Source organism: Aotus nancymaae, unplaced genomic scaffold (genome assembly GCF_030222135.1).
Source record: "Aotus nancymaae isolate 86718 unplaced genomic scaffold, 86718_ANA_hifiasm-v0.15.2.pri h1tg000079l, whole genome shotgun sequence".
NCBI lineage: Eukaryota > Metazoa > Chordata > Mammalia > Primates > Aotidae > Aotus > Aotus nancymaae.
In genome coordinates this window covers 28,106,543-28,126,787 of record NW_026988494.1, presented here as the reverse complement: position 1 = coordinate 28,126,787, position 20,245 = coordinate 28,106,543, and the positions used below count along the sequence as shown (strand labels likewise).

Below are 20,245 nucleotides of genomic sequence, written 5' to 3'. Positions count from 1 at the left end.
CTCAGGGGCCCAACCTTACCCTGTGACCCACCAGAAGGTGATCCTGGACAGGAAGGAGGCGCTGGACTCTGGGCAAGGATTCTAGTGGAAAGAAACAACAGGTTAGGGAGGAAGAGGGAAAGGAACGATTCAACTTTTCCTCCAGGCCAGAGCTTGGCAAGGAGTCGTTAGCTGCTCATTCTTCCTTCAAGAGGACCAGTGTCCACTGCATACCATTCTGAACCCCAAAAGGATTCTCTCAGCCCCAAGAGAAAGAAGCTCATAGCAGCTCCTCTCATTTCACTCAACAGAGTGTCCACCAGGCACAACCACAATACAACAAGCTATCGTCCTGCCTTATCTTCTATCCCCGCAGCAACCCTAAGAGCTGGTGTTATCATCATCCTCACTTTCATTCATTTAAAAAATATTTTCTGAGCACCTACTATGTGATAGGCACAGTATAAGGTACTACAGGGTTACCTCATAAGCTGGTATTACTATTGTCCCCATTTTCCTCATTCAGGCATTGAACATTTATTAACCTCCTACTGTGAGCTAGACATGCTACCAAGAACTTATATACTTGCATTATTTTATATCCTCAAGGAGTTCTATAAACATGATATTACTATTACCTCCACTTCATTCATTTATCCAACAAATATTTCCTGAGCACCATCCGTGTGCTAAGCATCCTGCATACAAATCTAAACAAACAGAAATGACCCCAGCCTATATGGAGCTTGTGGTCTACTGCAGTAATCATCAGTCATACCTTCCAAGATTCTCTACCATTAATAGCTAGCTCTGTTCTGGGTGCTTTACACAAATTACCCTATTTAATCTTCATCGCTACCTCACAAGGTAGGTGAAAGTATTATATCATCCCTGTTTTGCAGTTAAAAGAAACTGGGAACCAGAGATGAAATGATTTATTCAAGGTCCCACAGCTAGAAGTGGTGGAGACAGGATGTGAGCCCCAAAGAGTCAAGCTCCAGAGAGACATGTATCAAATGATCACACAAACAAATGCAAAACTGCAACTTCTGGGCCTTGATACATGTCCTGAAGGTAGAGAAATATTACCAATGACACAAAGTCAGCACATGGGGGCTGATCTGGTGTACCAGGGTCAGAGAAGCTCCCCCGAGGAAGACAGTCAAGCTAACACCTGAAAGATGAGTAGAGAACTAAGTAATGAGGAAAGGCAAGGCATTCCGAGCAGACAGCAGCATGTGCAAAGGCCTGGTGGTAGAAGGAAGCATGGCAGACTCCAGGAACCAAGAGGGGGCCTGAGCAGTCTACACTGAAGGCTGTGCACAGTCTATACTGCAGACCACATATTTTGGTATTCATTCTAAGGGCAAGGGAAAGTACTGAGAGAGTCTAAGCAAGCTATCAATTAACTTATTTCCCAGAGGCACGAAGATGAGCCCCGACTCAACATACAGGCAAGGAAATGGACCGACACAGAGTCCTGGGATGACAGACCAAGCCTGGCTTTCAACACAGATACATTCAGGTCAAAATTCTGAAACACAAGCTTTAACTAGGAGAGGAAGAAAGGTCACCAGGTAGCAATGAGAGCTTTAGCCAAGTGTAAGGCTGGTTGCATCGCCGAGAGGTCAGACACACCCCCTCCCCTCATGGGGAGCTCAGACACACCCCCTCCCTCATGGGGACCTTGGACACACCCCCTCCCTCGCAGGGAGCTCAGACACACCCTCTACCCTCGCTCGGAGCTCAGACACGCCTCCTTCCCTTGCCAGGAGCTCGGACACACCTTCCCCCCACCAAAAGCCCCATCAGGACCTACCTGATAGCATTTTGTCCCATCCAGGCCCCACTCCCTACCTACCATTTTATCCTATCCAGGCCTCACTCCGTGCCTGCCATTTTGTCCTATCTGGGCCCCACTCCTGCCATTTTATTCCATCCAGGTCCCACTCCCCACCATTTTGTCTCACCTTGGACACAGCCAATCAAACGCCTCCACTCCCTATAAAACCCCATGTCTCAAAGGAGTCCACGTGACTTCTCCGGCCCCTCCTGTTGGACCGCAGAACCTCACCTGGGAGCCTGAATAAATTCCCTTGCATTGGATTATTTTCGTCCTGGCCTCAGTTTCTTCGTTTTATCCTCGGTGAGAACAGACCTTACAGATGGTGCCAAAACCCAGGAGGAGTTGTAAGACCCCTCCTGGGGGAAACTGACTCCTCCACGGAGAGCAAGACGGGGAAGCTGCCGTTTCACCACAAGGTAAGACTTCTGTTACCCACTGCCCCACCTGCTGCTTTCAGGGAGTCCCTGTCTGAAAACCACTGCAGCATCAGGGATTCACACCACCATGGGGTCAGTGACCCCTGGCTTCCCTGCTGTGGGGTCTGTGACCCCGGCTTCCTTCCCCACGGGTCCACAACCCTGGCAGGCCTCCCACTGTGGGTCCGTGACTCCGGCTTCCTTCCCCACAAGTCCGTGACTCCAGTTTGGGACCCGAGTGTAAGAGGAGACGTCCCTACACTCTTGTTCTCTCCCCGTGAGGGGTTTTTTAGGGTCAGAAATTTGAGGAAAATGTCCCCACTTTCCTGAACCCTCACCAGCAACCAAGGTGTGGGTACTCAGAAGCCCTGTTTAAGCAGCCCTGCCTCACGGCAGAGCCAAACCCCTGGCTTATACCAAATTCTTTAATTCAAACTGGCCTATTTGGCATAAAGGCTCCCGTTAGAAAGAACCCGAAAATACAGTTTCCTTCTCATCTGTTTTTTTCTTTTTCGGTTTCTTTTTATTTCTCTGTTTTTTTTTTCTCTCTCTCTCTCGTCTCTCTCCCTCTCTTCTAAAATGGCGGCCATACCATAGCCTTAAGATGGTGGCACTTTTTACCTTTAGCTCTATCCTTCTCTCCTTTCCTAACTCCAATGCGAGTGAGTTAGTGAGTGAGTTTATGTGTAGTCCCACAGCCTAACAGCTACGGGGCTTGTGTGGGCCTCAACCTGCAGTTCCATGGGGACGTGGCTGTGAAGGCATCAGACTGGTCTCCCATCTGGGGGGCACACACCCTTTGTTCATCAGTCTTGTATGTGGTACTGTCTTTATTGTAGCCATGTGGCAGATAGCCCTGGCCATGTCTTTTCTTGTTTTCTTCCTAATGATGATCATTATAAACATGCAGGCTTTCTGGTATCTTTGTTCCCGACCCACCCTCTGTTCCTCTTGCACCACCGCCCAGGTGCTTCTAGACAAAGAAACCTCCTCTTCACCCTTAGCCCCTCCACCTTCCTTCTCTTCCTTTTCTGACCCTGATGCATCTGAGGAACTCTCCTTTCCGCTGGCCCGACCCAATAATCCTCTTATGACAAACCTCAACCCCCTTCAGCTCCTCCACATCCTAATTACAACCTGGCCTCTCCTGTTTGTGCTCACACCTGCTCACACAGTGCTCCCAACAACGAGGCCTCCCTCCTTTGCCCCCTCCGTGAGGTGGCCGGAGCAGAGGGCATTGTCCAAGTGCACGTTCCCTTCTCCCTCTCCGACCTATCGGCCATTGAGAAATGCCTAGGTTCTTTTTACATCAACCCTACTGCTTACACCAAGGAATTCCATTGCCTTACTCAGGCATATGGTTTAACCTGGCATGACACGTTTGTAATCCTATCCTCCACCCTCACCCCAGACGAGCACGACCGGATTTTTACAGCAGCCCAGGAACATGCTAATCAGGTACATCTGACTGATAACCAGATGCCAGTAGGTGCAGCAGCGGTCCCAGAGGCCGACCCTAATTGGGACTATCAGGACGGTCAAGATGGCCACTGCCGCCGAGATCAAATGCTACAGTGCCTCCTGGCGGGCATGCAAAACGCAGCCCAAAAGGTAGTCAATTATGATAAGTTAAGGGAAATAACTCAGGGACCTGATGAAAACCCAGCCGTCTTCCTTGACCGCTTAACTAATGCTATGATCCTCCATACACGGCTGGATCCGGCTTCTCAGTAGAAGCTACGGTCCTAGCCACCCACTTTATCTCCCAGTTGGTGGCTGATATAAGGAGGAAACTTAAAAAAGCTGAGGAGGGCCCCCAGACTCCCATGCGAGACCTGGTAAACATGGCATTTAAAGTTTTTAACGGCTGAGAGGATAAGGCTGAGGCCACCCGACAGGCCAACTTAAGGCAGAAGGTAGGCCTCCAAACCCGAGCTCTTGTAGCAGCCCTGAGGCTGGCAGCCCACTGAACATCTGGTGAGGGAGGTCCATCAAAACCCTTCTGAAATGTTTTAAGGGCCCCATCCGGGTCCTGTTATAGATGTGGTCAAGAAGGACCCTGGGCCCGGGAGTGCCCCTGTCCTAGACCACCCCTGGACCTTGCCCAAATTGCAAATGAACTGGACACTGGAAGGTTGATTGCCCATCCCGGACCAAAGGCCCACTCCCCGCACCTCTATGTGGGGAGCAGGCCGGTCTGCAGGAGGCAGTCCCTTCACCTGAATTTCTTGGCCTTCTGGATGACTGATGCAGCCCGGACTCGAGGACCCCCATCACCCTTGCCAAGCCCAGGGTAATGCTGCAGGTAGCGGGTAAGTCCATTTCCTTCTTAGTGGATATGGGGTCTACCTACTCTGTATTACCTTCCTACTCAGGGCCTAGCATACCTTCCCAGGTCTTGGTCATGGGAGTTGATGGAAGGCTTTCCTATCCCAACCAAACCCCTCCCCTAACCTATCTCCTTGAGGGACACCCCTTCTCTCACTCCTTTTTAATCATACCTTCATGCCCAGTTCCCTTGCTAGGATGAGATATTCTCCAGACTATAGGGGCCACTCTCCAACTCACTAATCTCACATACTCAAATTCAACCCCCTCACATACACACCTCCTACTGTCTCTCCTGAGACTACACCCTGTCTTAACCCTTTGCCTCAACCCCCTATACCTCCCAATATAGTCAATCCCTTGGTGTGGGATACTTCCAAGCCTGTAGTGGCAAGACATCACACACCAGTTAAAATATTTCTCAAGAATCCTACTAACTTTCCCTCATGTCCGCAGTTTCCCATTTCAAAGACCCACCGTCAGGGCCTGAAGCCTATCATCGCTCAACTCCTAGCCCAGGGACTCCTTATTCCCACCAGTTCTCCTTGTAACACTCCTATATTACCAGTCCAAAAGCTGTCCGGTGACTATCGCTTGGTTCAGGACCTACGCCTTATTAATGAGGCAGTAGTACCCCTCCACCCGGTAGTCCCCAACCCATACACCTTGTTATCCAACGTTCCCTCCAACACTTCCCATTTTACAGTTCTTGACCTCAAGGATGCCTTCTTTACCATTCCTCTACACCCTGAATCTTATTTTCTCTTTGCTTTCACCTGGACTGATCCAGACACTAATCTGTCACAACAGCTTACCTGGACAGTTTTGCCCCAAGGATTCAGAGACAGTCCCCATATTTTTGGGCAGGCCTTAGCAGCTGATCTCAGCTCCTGCCCTCTTCTACCCAGTTTCCTCCTACAATATGTGGATGACCTTTTACTCTGTAGTCCCTCCCTCTCCCTGTCTCAACAGCATACTGCCACTCTTCTTAACTTTTTGGGATCCAAAGGATACCGAGTATCCCCATCCAAGGCACAGTTGTCAGTCACCTCAATAGTTTACTTAGGCATTTGCCTCACTCCTACAACTAAGAGCCTGACGACAGACCGTAAAAAGGCACTCCTCTCACTACAGCCTCCAGAGACAGCAGCCCAAAGTCTCTCCCTTTTAGAATTTGTAGGATTTTTCCGCCATTGGATACCTAATTTTACCTCCCTGGCTAAACCTCTGTATGTGGCAGCTAAAGACACACCCACGGGACCCCTCTCTCACCCTGGAGTAGTAAAACAGGTTTTCAAAGCCCTATAAACTGCCCTGTCCATGGCACCTCCACTCCAGTTACCTGATCTCAACCACCCCTTCCATTTGTTCACTGATAAAAAACAGGGAATTGCGGTTGGAGTCTTAACCCAGCCCCTAGGCCCTGTGTATCATCCAGTAGCCTGTTTATCAAAGCAACTTGACCCCACAGTCAGGGAATGGCAGCCTTGCCTGCGGGCCTTGGGGGCGGCAACAGAACTCACTAAGGAATCCCTAAAACTTACCTTAGGCCAGCCCGTCTTGGTATTTTCTCCCCATCGGCTCACTGACCTTCTCTCATAAGTCTCGCGCACACCTAGGACCTTCCCGGTTACAAGAGTTTCATCTACTCTTCATTGAAAATCCTTCAGTCTTCATCCCTCCTCTCCACTCAACCCGGCTACTTTACTTCCCCTTCCATCCCACTCCCCTTCCCCAATTCATTCCTGTCCTGAACTAATAGAGGCATTTCCTAAACCACAAGAGGGTCTGTCTAGCCTTCCACTCTCCAGCCGAGACCTTACCTTGGATGTAGATGGGAGTTCAGTAATAACGGCTGAGGGACAGCGAAAAGCGGCCTATGCTGTAGTCATAGATTCAGCCACCCTCAAGGCACACCAACTCCCTGAAGGGACAACATCCCAAAAGGCAGAGCTCATTGCCTTAACCTGAGCTCTTGCACTAGCAAAGGGAAAATGGGCAAATATCTTTACAGACTCCAAGTATGCTTTCCTTATTACCCACTGTCACTCTGCCCTTTGGAAAGAATGAGGATTCCTTACCATAAAGGGGACCCCCATAGTCAATGCCACCCATATCTCAAACCTCTTGCAGGCTCTGTTACTCCCCAAAGAGGTCACTGTCATCCACTGTCGGGGGCACCGGGCCCAGCAGGATGCCGTTTCTCGGGGCAATGCAAGGGCAGATGCGGTAGCAAAGGCTCTAACCAGTACTAGGCCAGCTCCCGCTCCGGTCCTGTTCCTTACCACAGCCAGGTCACCAAAGTGCACACCATCAGAAAGATAGGACCTTATGTTAAGAGGTGGAACTGAGTCTGACCAGGGCTGGATCTTCCTAAATAAGATTGCCCTTCCACTGGAACAGGCTCCTAAAATTATTGCCGAAATCCACCAATCCTTACATATATAAGGTCTCATCTCACGGAAGCTTGAGGCTACAGTTTCCCACCCACCAAATGCATGGCAACCTGCTGGCTCAGGATTGGCAAATTGATTTCACCCATATGCCCACTCACAAAAAACTTTGCTACCTCCTAACCTTTGCAGATACCTTTTCAGGTTGGATCGAAGCCTTCCCCACTTCTGGGGAAACAGCAGACACGGTAGCCTCCATTCTTATTCAAGAGATCATCCCCCACTTCAGCCTACCTGCCACCATCCAGTCAGACAATGGTCCAGCATTCATAGCCCAGGTAGTCCAGCTGGTCATCAAATCTTTCAACATCTCCTGGAAACTACATATCCCCTACCACCCTCAGTCATTGGGTAAGGTCAAATGGGCCCACGGCATTCTCAAAGACCATTTGGCCAAACTGACCATTGAGGTAACACTTTCTTGGCCTACTCTCCTACCTCTTGCTCTAGCCCAGATCCGAGCCACCCCATGGGAACCAACGGGCCTTAGTCCCTTTGAGTTGCTGTATGGTCAACCCTTCCTGGTCTCTCATAATTTCCCAGTGCAACCACCTCCCCTAGCCACCTACCTTCCCTATGTATCTCTCCTCCACCACTTACTCAGGGAGCATGCAGATTGTGCTCTCCCCGTTGTTCCAGGGCCTGGAGACTCGCACCCGGCAGCACTCCTTCAGCCAGGTGATAGTGTTCTCCTCTGGGAGCTCCAGCCAGGATCTCTGCAGCCCAGGTGGTTAGGACCCAACATCTTATCCTGACCACCTCCACGGCTGCCAAGCTCCTGGGTCACACCCTGTGGTATCATGTGTCCCGCCTTAAACTGGCACCACAAAATGACCAGTGGAAATCCAAATCCCTGGGCCCCACTCACCTTTGCCTCACCCGCAGCCCCTGCCCATCAACTCCTGATCCTTCAAATTCTCCTCGTAACATTTCTTCTAATATCTCCCCTTAAAGCCAGCCCCTACTATGCCTGGTGATTCTACTTGCAGGAATCCTGGAAACAAGGCCCCACCACTAGAACCCAATACATCGCTACAAGCTCGTATGCGAGAAGTTGGACGTGTCCAACTCGACCTGTCCCTCTTACTTCACCCGTATTCAGCAGGAAGTAGTCAGGAAGAGCGGTGCCCTCTATCATCAAAAGGTTGGAATGTAAGGCTGGTTGCGATGCTTAGAGCTCAGACACACCTCCTCCCCTCGCGGGGAGCTCGGACACCCCCCTCCTTCGCGGGGACCTCAGACACACTCCTCCCTTGCGGGGACCTCGGACACACCCCCCTCCCTTGTGGGGAGCTCAGACACACCCCCTACCCTTGCCGGGAGCTCGGACACACCTCCTTCCCTTGCCAGGAGCTTGGACACACCTTCCCCCCACCAAAAGCCCCAACAGGACCTACGTGATAGCATTTTGTTCCATCCAGGCCCCACTCCCTACCTACCATTTTGTCCTATCCAGGCCCCACTCCATGCCTGCCATTTTGTCTTCCTGCTTACCATTTTGTCCTATCCAGGCCCCACTCCGTGCCTGCCATTTTGTCTTCCTGCTTACCATTTTGTCCTATCTGGGCCCCACTCCCTGCCTACCATTTTGTCCTATCTGGGCCCCACTCCCTGCCTACCATTTTGTCCTATCTGGGCCCCACTCCCTGCCATTTTGTTCCATCTGGGCGCCATTCCCCACCATTTTGTCTCACTCACCTTGGGCACAGCCAATCAAACGCCTCCACTCCCTATAAAATCCCACGTCTGAGGAGTCTGAGCAACTTCTCTGGCCCCTCCTGTCAGACCGCAGAACGTCACCCGGGAGCCTGAATAAATGCCCTTGCATTGGATTATTTTCATGCTGGCCTCAGTTTCTTTGTTTTATCCTTGGTGAGAACAGACCTTACACCAAGGACTCCACTCAAAGTCACAGCCTTGTGCAGAGATAAGGTGTTTACAGAGCCCGATAAGGCAGCATACTCTCCTCAACTGGTTTTCATCCAAGGCTGGACATGCTTTTCAAAAAATACTGTATCCTGGCGGGGTGTGGTGGTTCACACCTGTAATCCCAGCACTTTGGTAGGCCAAGGCAGGCAGATGACTTGAGTTCAGGAGTTGGAGATCAGCCTGGCCAACATGGTGGCTCGCAATGGTAGTCCCAGCTAACTCAGGAGGCTGAGGCAGGAGAATCACTTAAACCCAGGAGGCAGAGGTTGCAGCAAGCTGATATTCCACCACTGCACTCCACTCTGGGGACCCTGCATGTATCCCGGCCCTATACCCACCAGGGATTCTCATTAAGTTGGTTTGGGGTGCAACCGGGGCACTGAAACATTTTGTTTTAAACATTCACATTCTTCTTGGAGAAGTGGCTGGGCAGGAAATATGCAAGATAAGCCAAGAACATTGTGTCACACTGGACAACAAGAAAACTAAGCATAAACAGGATTGTTACAAGGTCCAAGAGCCAAGCAGAAGTGGCACCACAGGCTAAAATAGAGACAGTTTGAGCTTGGACAAGGAGAGTAAGTGCAACAGGTTCAAACATACCACGTATGTTTGTGGGTTTTTTGTTTTGTTTTTGAGACTGGGTCTTGCTCTGTCTCCCAGGCTGGAGTGCAGTGGCATTAGCTTGGCTCACTATAACCTCTGTCTCCTGGGTTAAAGTGATCCTCCTGCCTTGGTCTCCCAAGTAGCTGGGATTACAATGAGCCAAGACATGGGGCTAATTTTGGTATTTTTAGGAAAGACGAAAGCACTACTTTGCTCAGTCCCATTTGCCTTCAAATCACCTATTTTGAGTAAATACACTAGTTTCATTTTCCAGTCCTGAATAGGGGCGGTAAATACTACTAGGAAAAAAAACCGTAATTAGCACCAGTACAAATTCAAGGTTTCCAACCTGAATGTAAGCATTGCTTTGTAATTTTTTTTTTCCATCCCAGGTTACAGTATATTACCCCAAAATGAAATCTCGAATGTCCTCCATTCTGCATAAAACCCATGCTGGCCCCTCAGTAGAAAACATCAACCATGAATTATGGGTCTCTTCACTTCACCTTCACACCACCGATATCTGTCACACTGCCTGTGCTTATTACCATGTATGTCTAGCATTAGACTGGACTCCTAGGTAAGAGGAACTCACATTCATTTCTTGATCCCGAGGGCAAAACTCCAAAGTGTAATTAAAGAAAGAAAGAACTCCAATTCTTTCAAGTTCTGAATTCCTGGTCCTCTCAAAAATGGCAGTGTGTATTCAAGCTCTGCTTGTTTTCCTGATCCAGTTCTCCACTTTGCAAAATAGGCCAGGAAGGCAAAAATGTCTAGAGATTACTCCCTCATGGTAATCTTTGCAAATAAAACTCGTAGACCTAACTTTATGCTAATAAAAATTTCATACTTTTTTTTTTTTTTTTTTGAGACAGGGTCTTGTTGTCACCCAGGCTGGAGTACAGTTAACAGCTCACTGCAACCTCATCATCCTGAGCTCAAGCAATACTCCCATCTCAGCCTCCCAAGTGTTGGGGCCACAGGCACAAGCCATCGTGTGTGGCTAAGTTTTTGTAGAGATGGGGTTTCACCATGTTTCCCAGGCTGATCTCAAACCTCTGGGCTCACAGGATCTGCCTGTCTCAGCTTCCCAAAGTGCTGGGATGACAGGCATGAGCCCTGTGTCCAGCACCAATACCACATTTTAATTATGTGCTGAGGTGGCTGGATTGAAGGAACAAATGGGTACTCCATTTTCTTTTATTTCCAAGTCCTAAGGGGTATTAAACACACTAATATTAAAGTTGAAATGCCCTAGAGCTGAAAAGGAGATTTTAAAACTTGACAATCTCACAGTATCTGGTATAAGTTGAAGAAAAATAATAAAATGCAAGGTGCTTATTATTTTAAAAGACTTTGAGTGAATTTTGCATCTGTAAAAATGAAATCAGAATAATCTGAGGAAAGATTTGAGATGAAAAGATTTTCAAACATGAAAAGCATGATTTACCAAATTTAAAACAGCAATAGAAGGAATAAACAGCAGAAGAAATATAACCAAACAAAAATTAGTAACAAAAAAATCAGTAAATGAATTATCCTATAACTCGAATGAAAAGGACAAAATAGATTAACAAGATGAAAGAAAAAATGATAGAAATATGCAGATCGGCAAATGTTGAACAAGATGGCCGCTTAGGAGGAAGTCGGGATTGCAGCTCCGAGAGAAGGCGCAGAGGGTGAGTGGACACCGCATTTCCAGACGGATTTTTACTGCCCACAGACCAGGAGATACACAGGAGGAGAAGCCCCACCGGTCGCCAGCGCCGCTGGTTTGAGCGGTGTGGCCGCTCAGCCTACGCCCTGGGGCAGGGGGCAGCGGCTTCTTATGCGGAGTGAGAGAGACAGAGTTCCTTCTGAGCTAACAAGGGGAGCTGAAGCAGGGAGTCAAGCCAGGAGACCCCCTGGCAAGGGCGTGCCACGAATCTCAGTGCCGCTGCTTCGGCTGATGCAGTGGCACACAGGGCAGAGGATTTTAACTGCCCACAGACCAGGAGATTCACTGGCGGAGAAATTCCACGGGTTCCCAGCGCCGCTGGTTGGACCGGAGCAGCCGCTCGGCCTGCACCAGGGGCAGGGAGTGGCAGCTCCTTGAGCAAAGTGAACGAGACTGTGTTCCCTCTGGGCCAGCAAGGGGAGCTGAGGCAGGGAGTTAAGCCAAGACATTCCCAGGCAAAGATGGCCCCACTGGAAACACGGCTGAACCAGGGACAGTCCAGCTCTGTGGGGGAGGGTCGTCCTCCATCGGGAAACACCCTGCAGTTCCCGGGGCAATTTGCTGTAACCAAGACAACCCGCCACTACAGAGACTCCGTCACTACAGGGGCGGGCCAGAATAGCGGAAGAAGTTCTAACTACACCCATATAAACAGGACTTCAGGGAAGCTCACACAGAAGCTGGGCGGAGCCCACAGCAGCTCAGCAAAGCCTCTGCAGGCTGTGTGACTAGACTGCCACCTTGTGGGCAGGGAAAACGACAGCAACACAGCTGAAAATCATAAAGCCCTAACTACTCCCTGGGCCAGAACACCTGGGGGGAAGAAAAGGAGGTTTATGAGTTCAGCTGCTGCAGACTTAAAATTACCAAACTCAGAAAGACAGCAACTACAAAGTCGATAGGTGGATAAATCCACAAAGATGGGAAGAAACCAGCGCAAAAAGGATGAAAACACCCAAAACCAGAACACCTCTCCTCCTACAAGGGAGCACAACTCCCCACCAGCAAGGGAACAAGACTGGATGGAGAATGAGTGTGATGAAATGACAGAATCAGCTTTCAGAAAGTGGATAATAAGAAACTTCCATGAGCTAAAAGAACATGTTCTAACCCAATGCAAAGAACCTAAGAACCTTGAAAAAAAGACTTGATGAAATGCTAACGAGAATGGACAACTTAGAGAGGAATACGAGTGAATTGATGGAGCTGAAAAACACAACACGAGAACTTTGCGAAGCATGCACAAGTTTCAACAGCCGAATTGACCAAGCAGAAGAAAGGATATCAGAGGTCGAAGATCAACTCAATGAAATAAAACGAGAAAGGAAGATTAGAGAAAACAAGGTAAAAAGGAATGAACAAAATCAACAAGAAATATGGGACTATGTGAAAAGACCTAATCTACGTGTGATAGGTGTACCTGAATGTGATGAAGAGAATGCATCCAAGCTGGAAAATACTCTTCAGGATATTATCCAGGAAAACTTCCCCAACCTAGCAAGGCAGGACAATATTCAAGTCCAGGAAATACAGAGAACACCACAAAGATATTCCTCTAGAAGAGCAACCCTAAGGCACATAATCATCAGATTCACCAGGGTTGAAATGAAGGAGAAAATACTAAGGGCAGCCAGAGAGAAAGGTCGGGTTACCCATAAAGGGAAACCCATCAGACTCACAGCAGATCTCTCAGCAGAAACCCTACAGGCCAGAAGAGAGTGGGGGCCGATATTCAACATCCTCAAAGAAAAGAACTTTCAACCCAGAATTTCACATCCAGCCAAACTAAGCTTCATAAGTGAAGGAAAAATAAAATCCTTTGTGAACAAGCAAGTACTCAGAGATTTCATCACCACCAGACCGGCTTTACAAGAGCTCCTAAAAGAGGCACTACACATAGAAAAGAACAACCAGTACCAGCCACTCCAAAAACACATGAAATGGTAAAGAGCAGCAACACAATGAAGAATCTGCATCAACCAACGGGCAAAACAGCTGGCTAGCATCAAAATGGCAGGATCAAATTCACACATAACAATATTAACCCTAAATGTAAATGGACCAAATGCCCCAATCAAAAGACACAGACTGGCAAATTGGATAAAAAGCCAAAACCTATCAGTGTGCTGTATCCAGGAAACACATTTCATATGCAAGGATACACAAAGGCTCAAAATAAAGGGATGGAGGAAGATTTACCAAGCAAATGGAGAGCAAAAAAAAGCAGGAGTTGCAATTCTCATCTCTGATAAAATAGACTTTAAAGCAACAAAGATCAAAAGAGACAAAGAAGGACATTACATAATGGTAAAAGGATCAATGCAACAAGAAGAGCTAACGATCCTAAATACATATGCACCTAATACAGGAGCACCCAGATACATAAGGCAAGTTCTTAAAGACTTGCAAATAGTCTTAGACTCCCACACAATAATAGTGAGAGACTTCAACACACCATTGTCAATATTAGACAGATCAACGAGACAGAAAATTAATAAGGATATCCAGGATTTGAACTCAGACCTGGAACAAGCAAACCTAATAGACATTTACAGAACTCTCCACCCCAAATCCACAGCATATACATTCTTCTCAGCACCACATCACACCTACTCTAAAATTGACCACATAATTGGAAGTAAATCACTCCTCAGCAAATGCAAAAGAACGGAAACCATAACAAACAGTCTCTCAGACCACAGTGCAATCAAGTTAGAACTCAGAATTCAGAAACCAACCCAGAACCGCACAGCCTCATGGAAATTCAACAACTTTCTCCTGAATGTTGACTGGATAAACACTGAAATGAAGGAAGAAATAAAGATGTTCTTCGAAACCAACGAGAATGAAGACACCACATACCAGAATCTCTGGGACACATTTAAAGCAGTCTCTAGAGGAAAATATATAGCAATAAGGGCCCACATGAGAAGAAAGGAGAGATCTAAAATTGACACCCTATCGTCAAAATTGAAAGAGCTAGAGGAGCAAGATCAAAAAAACTCAAAACCTAGCAGAAGACAAATAACTAAGATCAAAGCAGAATTGAAGGAATAGAGACACGAAAAACTCTACAAAAAAATCAATAAATCCAGGAGCTGGTTTTTTGAAAAGATCAACAAAATAGACAGACCACTAGACAGATTAATAAAAAAGAAAAGAGAGAATAACCAAATAGATGCAATAAAAAATGATAAAGGAGATATCACCACAGATGCCACAGAAATTCAAACCATCATCAGAGATTATTACAAACAACTCTATGCACATAAATTAGAAAACCTGGAAGAAATGGATAAATTCCTGGACAGTAGCCTTCTCCCATGCCTAAACCAGGAAGAAGTCGAAACCCTGAATAGACCAATAACAAGGTCTGAAGTCGAGGCAGCAATTAAGAGCCTACCACCCAAAAAAAGCCCAGGCCCAGATGGGTTCACAGCCGAATTCTACCAGACATACAAAGAGGAACTGGTACCATTCCTTCTGAAACTATTCCAAATAATCCAAAAAGAGGGAATCCTTCCCAAATCATTTTATGAGACCAACATTGTCCTAATACCAAAACCTGGCAGGGACTCAACGAGAAAAGAAAACTACAGGTCAATATCCATGATGAACATAGATGCAAAAATCTTCAATAAAATACTGGCAAGCCGATTACAACAGCACATCAAAAAGCTTATCCACCATGATCAAGTAGGATTCATCCCGGGGATGCAAGGCTGGTTCAATATACGCAAGTCTATAAATGTAATTCACCACATAAACAGAACCAAAAACAAAAACCACATGATTATCTCAATTGATGCAGAGAAGGCCTTCGACAAAATTCAACAGCCCTTTATGCTAAAAACGCTCAATAAACTAGATATCGACGGAACGTATCTCAAAATAATAAAAGCTATTTATGACAAACCGACAGCCAATATCATACTGAATGGGCAAAAACTGGAAGCATTTCCTTTGAAATCTGGCACTAGACAAGGATGCCCTCTCTCACCACTCCTATTCAATATAGTACTGGAAGTTCTAGCTAGAGCAATGAGGCAAGAAAAAGAAATAAAGGGTATTCAAATAGGAAAGGAGGAAGTCAAATTGTCTCTATTTGCAGACGACATGATTGTATATCTAGAAGACCCTATCACCTCAGCCCAAAATCTCCTGAAACTGATAAGCAACTTCAGCAAAGTCTCAGGATACAAAATCAATGTGCAAAAATCACAAGCATTCCTATACACCAATAACAGACTTAAAGAGAGCCAAATCAAGAACGAACTGCCATTCACAATTGCTACAAAGAGAATAAAATACCTAGGAATACAACTAACAAGGAACGTAAAGGACCTCTTCAAGGAGAACTACAAACCACTGCTCAACGAAATAAGAGAGAACACAAACAGATGGAGAAACATTCCATGTTCATGGTTAGGAAGAATCAATATTGTGAAAATGACCATACTGCCCAAAGTAATTTACAGATTCAATGCTATCCCCATCAAGCTACCAATGACCTTCCTCACAGAACTGGAAAAAACCACCTTAAACTTCATATGGAACCAAAAGAGAGCCCGCATAGCCAAGTCAAGTCTAAGCAAAAAGAACAAAGCGGGAGGCATCACACTACCGGACATCAAACTCTACTACAAGGCTACAGTAATCAAAACAGCATGGTACTGGTACCAAAACAGAGATATAGACCAATGGAACAGAACAGAGGCATCGGAGGCAACACAACGTATCTACAACCACCCGATCTTTGACAAACCTGAAAAAAACAATCAATGGGGAAAGGATTCCCTGTTCAATAAGTGGTGTTGGGAAAACTGGCTAGCCATATGCAGAAAGCAGAAACTGGACCCCTTCCTGACACCTTACACTAAAATTGACTCCAGATGGATTAAAGACTTAAACATAAGACCTAACACCATAAAAACACTAGAAGGAAACCTAGGCAAAACCATTCAGGACATAGGTGTAGGCAAGGACTTTATGACCAAAACACCAAAAGCATTGGCAACAAAAGCCAAAATAGACAAATGGGACCTAATCAAACTCCACAGCTACTGCACGGCAAAAGAAACAGTCAACAGAGTGAATCGGCAACCAACAGAATGGGAAAAAATTTTTGCAGCCTACCCATCTGACAAAGGGCTGATATCCAGAATTTACAATGAGCTAAAAAAGAATTACAGGAAAAAAACAAACAAGCCCATTCAAAAATGGGCGAAGGATATGAACAGATACTTTACAAAAGAAGACATACATGAGGCCAACAAACATATGAAAAAATGCTCATCATCACTGGTCATTAGAGAAATGCAAATCAAAACTACATTGAGATACCATCTCACGCCAGTTAGAATGGTGATGATTTAAAAATCTGGAGAAAACAGATGCTGGAGAGGATGTGGAGAAATAGGAACACTTTTACACTGTTGGTGGGAGTGTAAATTAGTTCAACCACTGTGGAAAACAGTGTGGCGATGCCTCAAGGACCTAGAAATAGAAATTCCATTTGACCCAGCAATCCCATTACTGGGTATATATCCAAAGGATTATAAATCATTCTACTATAAGGACACATGCACACGAATGTTCATTGCAGCACAATTTACAATAGCAAAGACCTGGAACCAACCCAAATGCCCATCAATGATAGACTGGACAGGAAACATGTGGCACATATACACCATGGAATATTATGCAGCCATTAAAAACGAGGAGTTCACGTCCTTTGTAGGGACATGGATGAACCTGAAAACCATCATTCTCAGCAAACTGACACAAGAACACAAAATCAAACACCACATGTTCTCACTCATAGGTGGGTGTTGAACAAGGAGAACACATGGACACAGGGAGGGGAGCACTATACATGGGGGTCTGTTGGGGGGGTACAGCGGGGGGGTGGGGAGTTGGGGAGGGATAGCATGGGGAGAAATGCCAGATATAGGTGAAGGGGAGGGAGGCAGCAAATCACACTGCCACGTATGCACCTATGCAACAACCTTGCATGTTTTTCACATGTACCCCAAAACCTAAAATGCAATAAAAAAATATATTAAAAAAAAAAATATGCAGCTCAACCTTACCAATACTGTGTATAGAAAGAAAACAGTATATATATTTTTTGACAAATTAACTTAGCATGGAGCATCTAGTATACTACAGCCATGACACACTAGAGAATAAGACAGACATAGAATGTATCTTCAAAACATCCACATTCTAGAACAAATGAAGCTAAAGTAGTAAGCAAAGAAATTATAGAAGAAAACTATGCTTATGAAGAGAAGGAAAGGAAAAAAACAAATGTATACATTTTATGTTTTAGACAAATTTAAGGCAAAGAGATTCTGATAGAATTTCAAAGATTTCAGAGATAAAGTATCCTTCAAGCACAATGAGGACTGGGTGTCTAGGGTAATCAAGTTTTTAAAAACATCTGGGTGGCAATGTTTTTAAACGAATAACACACGTGGACAAGGGTATGGTTACATTGGCACTCCCATACGTTAGAAGTGGGTACATAAATTGTTTTAATTTTCTAGATGTAAATCAGATGATTCCACTTCATGTACAGCTTAAGAACCTTACTAAGGTTTCTACCAGGCATGGTAGTTGATGCCTGCAATCCCAGCACTTTGGGAGGCTGAGGAAGGTGGATCACCTGGTCAGGAGGTCAAGACCAGCCTGGCTAACATGGTGAAACTTCACCTCTACTAAAAATATAAAAATTAGCTGGTGTGGCACATACCAGAAATTCTAGCTACTTGGGAGGCTAAGGCAGAATTGTTGAACCCAGGAGGCAGAGATTGCAGTGAGCAGGGATTGTGCCACCACACTCCAGCCTGGGCAACAAAGCGATACTCTGTCCAATAAATAAATAAATAGAACCTAAGCAACAAAGTGATACTCTATGAAATAAATAAATAGAACTTGGGCAAAAAACTGATACTCTGTCAAATCAGTAAATAAATTAAATAAATAAATAAAGCCTTAGTAAGGTTTCTTATACCCTTCCCATCCCCTTCCATTCTTTGTGCTACTGTCATACCTTTTACTCCCACGTCATAAAACTTATAATGCATTATTATTTTTGCTTTAAACAACTATCTTTTTAAAGCTACTATTCCTTTAATTCACAATGTTGTGCAGCCATCACTACTAATTGCAGAACATTTCCATCACACAAAAATGAAAATCCTGTACCTGTTAGCAATCACCTTCAATACAACAATCTTTTAGAGATTAAAAAAGAAAAAAAGCTGTCTTATTTTTTACTCCCATAGTTAGCCTTTCTGGCACTTCTCAATCCTTTCTCATTTTCTTCTGCCTGAATAACTTCCACATTTCTTGTGGAGGTCTGCCAGGAACAAGTTACAATAGGCCTTTTTTTTTTTTTTTTTTTTTTTTGACAGGGTTTCGCTCTGTCACCCAGGCTAAAGGGCAGTGTGACTCAATTACAGCTCACTGCAGCCTCTGCTTCCCAGGCTAAAGCGATCTTCTCATATCAGTCTCCCAAGCAGCTGGGACCACAGGTGTGCCACCATGCCTTGCTGATTTTTGTATTTTTTGTAGAGGTGGGGTTTTGCCATGTCACCCAGGCTGGTCTTGAACTCCTGGACTAAAATCCTCCTACCTCAGCCTCCCAAACTGCTGAGATTGCAAGTATTGGCCACTGCACCCGGCCCCAGTAGGCTTTTTTTTTTTAAAAAAAAGTACCTTAAAGTTGTTTCTCCAGGCCAGGCACAGTGTCCCATACCTGTAATCCCAGCACTTTGGGAGCCCGAGGCAGGCAGATCGCGAGGTCAGGAGTTTGAGACCAGCCTGGCAAACAGTGAAACTACATCTCTACTAAAAATACAAAAATATTAGTCAGGTGTGGTGGCATTCACCTGTAATCTCACCTACTTGGGAGGCTGAGGGAACCTAGGATTAATGAAAGCCTAACATTGTGAGTTTTGTGTTTTAGATTTTGTGTATTTCTTTAAATAGCAATGGACTTTGTTCTCACAAACAGGTAAGATTCTTTAAATCCACTGGATCTTCCAAGACTTGCTTTTTCATTGTTAGAGTAGGTCCAGAGTACCCTTTAACTTAGGGCTAATTTAGCCTCATTACAAAAAGACCATGCCCTTCTGATACCTTTGTATATACTCTGGATAATGGCAACACAGACTATTCCCAGCTCTGTGTGAGTTCCAGGAATCGTTTGGCCTGCTCCTTTCCAGTGGTTCTTTCTCTGGCCTCAGGTGCTCTCCTCTCATGCATGTGTAGGTCAGCACTTAATCTGACTTCAGGAGAATCTTCCACCTGCCTCTGGAGTTCTGTGTACATCTCCCACCCCTCTGGTACTCTGCCTCACAAATTACGACAATCTTCCCTCCCCACCAATCCCCATCTTGTCCTCTCAATTTAGTAAGATAACCAGGCTTTAATTTGGGTTCCCCATCCCTGCTCTGCACCCTGAAAACTACCTCCAGATAACAAATTGGAGCAACCAGAGAACTCAGCAGGTTTGTTTCCCACCTTTCAGTGACCACAGTCTTGTGGTGCCTGTTACCTAGTGCCTAGAAATTACTATTTCATATATTGTCCAGTTTTCTAGGTGCTTAAAACAGCAAGGTAAATCCATTCCTTGTTATTCCATCACTGCTGGACAGAGTATATATTCAAGTAACAGTTTCTCAATTACGTATCTTGTTGTTGCTGTTTTGAGACAAGGTCTCACTCTTGCCCAAGCTGGAGTGCAATGGCTCATAACTCACTGCAGCCTCAAACTCTTGGGCTCTGGGCATCCTTCAACCTAGGCCTCCCAAAGCACTGGGATTACAAGCATGTGTGTGCCATTACACCCTCAATTTAGTATCTCAAGGCTTAGTCTTTATCGAGCTCTACCTCTTCAAAACATCAATATTTTTCTTCCTTTTTTCTTGGAATTTGCTCTGCTCTTCTTAGTTTGACACTT

General features: G+C 45.8%; 1 protein-coding gene across 5 annotated transcripts in view; it reads right to left on the bottom strand.

The window, feature by feature from the left end:
* LOC105705426 (multidrug resistance-associated protein 1-like) overlaps window positions 1-20,245 on the bottom strand; it is a 57,146-nt gene that overhangs the window by 11,265 nt on the left and 25,636 nt on the right. For 3 of the 5 annotated variants that reach the window (XR_010339631.1, XR_001104673.3, XM_064368787.1), the window contains one exon: window positions 20-81. Coding sequence is in view for 1 of the 5 variants with exons in the window: in XM_064368787.1 (XP_064224857.1) it covers window positions 20-81 (62 nt within the window). In the remaining 4 variants the exon portion in view is untranslated. Of the gene's footprint in view, window positions 1-19; window positions 82-17,270; window positions 17,304-20,245 lie in introns of those variants that run through there. The other 2 variants (XR_010339632.1, XR_010339630.1) reach the window with 2 other exon arrangements.